This window comes from Populus euphratica, unplaced genomic scaffold (genome assembly GCF_000495115.2).
Source record: "Populus euphratica unplaced genomic scaffold, PopEup_1.0 scaffold1233.1, whole genome shotgun sequence".
Taxonomy (NCBI): domain Eukaryota; kingdom Viridiplantae; phylum Streptophyta; class Magnoliopsida; order Malpighiales; family Salicaceae; genus Populus; species Populus euphratica.
Genome location: NW_011501087.1, coordinates 11,065 through 13,965, shown reverse-complemented (window position 1 = coordinate 13,965; position 2,901 = coordinate 11,065). Strand labels below are relative to the sequence as shown.

General features: G+C 35.5%; 1 protein-coding gene across 1 annotated transcript; it reads left to right on the top strand.

Moving 5' to 3' along the window:
* The first annotated feature begins 348 nt into the window (after positions 1–348).
* On the top strand, positions 349–2,645 carry LOC105117215 (probable 3-hydroxyisobutyryl-CoA hydrolase 2). The gene is made up of 5 exons (XM_011014791.1): positions 349–504; positions 1,292–1,388; positions 1,776–1,877; positions 1,965–2,006; positions 2,152–2,645. Exons 3-5 carry the CDS (start codon positions 1,830–1,832, stop codon positions 2,287–2,289), a joined length of 228 nt encoding a protein of 75 aa, XP_011013093.1. The 5' UTR covers positions 349–504; positions 1,292–1,388; positions 1,776–1,829; the 3' UTR covers positions 2,290–2,645.
* Positions 2,646–2,901: the final 256 nt, after the last annotated feature.

The window sequence follows — 2,901 nt, the reverse complement described above, 5'->3', positions numbered from 1 at the left end:
AAGTTATTCACATTCATTTTATCTAGACTGATGGAATCTTTAACGGTGGTAAACAACTTCTAACATTTTTAGCATCTGTTTTCACAGATGGAAAGATTTTTGATTTATAGTGCAAGCTGAGATACATCAGATGTTGAATTAATCTCTGGATATTTGTCAAAGTTCAAAACCATGTTATTGTCCATTCAAGTTTATTGTTAGTAGGATGTTGTTTCATCCACTCTGAAAAATTCCTTCTTCCAGTTTGTTGTGTTTGATAAAAATATCTATATCTTAATATGCATTCCAGTGTTTCAGAGTACAAGTATTTGGTAGGTGTCCAAGTTTTCTTATTTAATTGGCAGAGTGCTTTTTTTAAAAAGGTGTGTTTCTTGATTGACAGAAATTGCCTCTGTTAGAAGAAGCATTGGTCAACTTAGACTCCAGTGATCCAGCCAGGATTTCGGCAATTATTGATGAATACTCTGAGCGACCATATTTGAAGGGTAAAAGTGCTTATCATGGGTGAGTTTTTTTAATTGGACATCCATCAATCTTATTCTCTCTAATTTATCAACAATGTATGTGAAAGTTTTGTCATGTCATGATAGACTACATTTTTCAGTAGCAGCTAGCTCGGGGCATGTGCCAGTGTGATCTGTTTAAATCTAGATATTTCTTCATGTGTTTAATTGTTTGGTTTCATTATCAATGCAACTTATTTCCTGAATATTTATGGAGACTGTCTGGGAGTTAGTCTTGACATGTTATACTTAATGTTATGTTTTGAGATTCTTTTCCAAACTGTAAACAACTACTTCATCCCTTGATAGCTAAATTGATATTTTTCTCACATAAAAATGCTCTGAAGTTTGTTATTTTTTAGTATCATTTGCTTGTCCAGAGAGTAGGACACATGAAAAGATAGAGCAATCCCTTTGGTTATATACGTCCACAAACTCAACTAACAAAGGAGTGTACTCCTTCACGGTGCAAAATTGCCAATGGAGACTGCTGTATGTTTCCCAGATCCTCATTTTCTGTTATTACTTGGTTGTAGGTTGGATGTTATTGACAAATGCTTTTCTCTGAGAACCGTTGAAGCGATTTTGTCTGCCCTTTTAAGTTGAAGATGTTTGCATGCTTTATTCAGAAAAAAATAGTATAAATTTCTCTTCATGATGCGAATGATTGTTGCTTTTTACACTGTTAACTGAGTACTCTTTTTTTTTTCTTTCATTTGTGTTGAGTTGTGCAGTCATGGATATGACATTTGGTAATAAATTGATTTTCTATGCTTGCTATGTCACAGGAGAAGGAAGCTGTGAATATGACAGGATTGGTTGTCTGCAGCCATTCAATCACTGAAAAAGGCTTCTCCTACAAGTCTTAAAATCTCTCTTAAATCTGTACGACTGCAGCATATCTTTGATTGAATTATTTTCATCAATTTCTTGATAAAAAAGTATGATGTTAGTTGTTTCAGTAAAAGAACGAAATATTTAGTATCGCACTCATGGTTCAAGAGGATCATAATACTCACCTCCGTTTTGTTTAGGACATTTGGACTAGTGAAACTTTTTCTTCCATCCGTGAAATTAAATGTCAATAACATCAACATGCATAATTAATAAACTAAAAGATGTAAATTGTTCAAAATTGATCATTGAGGGACATGATTGATATTCAGAGAAATTGTTGGATTTGTTTATGATAGAGACAGAAGTCAGATATTATGTGATTGAGGAACTTGTAATATTGCCACCTAAAAGATGACTTTGGTACTGTGGTTCCAGATCATAGAAGGCAGGCTCCAAGGTGCTGGTCAATGTCTGGTTCGAGAATATAGAATGGTTTGTCATGTCATGCAGGGAAAGCTTAGCAAGGATTTCTTTGAGGTTTGTTTTCAGCCGAATCAAATATTTCCTTTTTCAACCTTTTATTGTTTGTTGACAATATCTCTAAGACCTAGCTTTCTAATGCAGGGTTGTAGAGCTATACTGTTGGACAAGGATAAGAACCCAAAGGTGTAATAAGCTTTCTCTTTCTTTATCTCTGCATCTTAGATCCTTTAAACCTCCACAACTATCCTTTAAGAGTCTACATGTAGATTTTGTTTTCTTCTTCACTGATGAGATATAAAAATTTACATCTTCCCATTCGTTTAGTCAGTGGGAACCTTCTCAATTGGATCTCACCAGTGATGCTGTAGTCGAGGAATACTTTTCAAAAGTAGATGATGAAGAATGGGAAGAATTGAAGCTCCCTGCTCGTTTCAACTTGCCTGGGCATGCCATTGCAAAGCTTTGATCATCACTTCCCACCTGCCAGTGAAGTCCAATATCCGAGGAGAGTATTATTTGATAATTTGAAGGTAGTTCATGAGCTTGAGTTGGCTGATGTTCATATATGAATAATGGACATAATCAAATAAACAAATATAATCACAGCTTTGCAATGGCATGTAAAGGAAATATAGAGATATATAAATAATGAGCAAAAAAATGTATACATGCATTTTCCTACACGGCACAGGCTGGTTGTAGACCTTCGAGACATAGTAAGGAAACGAGTCATGTGAATTGTGATGAGTTGGGATTTGGTTTGCATCCACTTTGAGAGGATGACCTTGTAATGGTCATCTTTGAGGCCCCGAGAAGTCATCCAAAAATTGAATCGAACATTTCCAAAGCGTGAATTGGTTGTTGTGGTGGTTTTTCTATGATTCTGGCGAGTTTATGACGGTCACGCCCACAACAAGGCTGACCCTTTTAGCCCTTATTTTATCAAATTATCTTCAATATCATCTCTAAAGAGACAATAACGGATGCATACCTGCATGCTTTGTACTTGTTAAACTAGATTTTATTTGGTGTGCTGCAACGCGTGAGAAACAAAAAGGAGCCGATTAAGTAAGGGCGT

Coding starts and splice junctions, on each gene's coding strand:
- LOC105117215 (XM_011014791.1), top strand. CDS start 1,830: ATGGTTTGTCATGTCATGCAGGGAAAGCTTAGCAAGGATTTCTTTGAG. Junction 1,878..1,964: donor TTAGCAAGGATTTCTTTGAG/GTTTGTTTTCAG, acceptor TTTCTAATGCAG/GGTTGTAGAGCTATACTGTT. Junction 2,007..2,151: donor ACAAGGATAAGAACCCAAAG/GTGTAATAAGCT, acceptor TCGTTTAGTCAG/TGGGAACCTTCTCAATTGGA.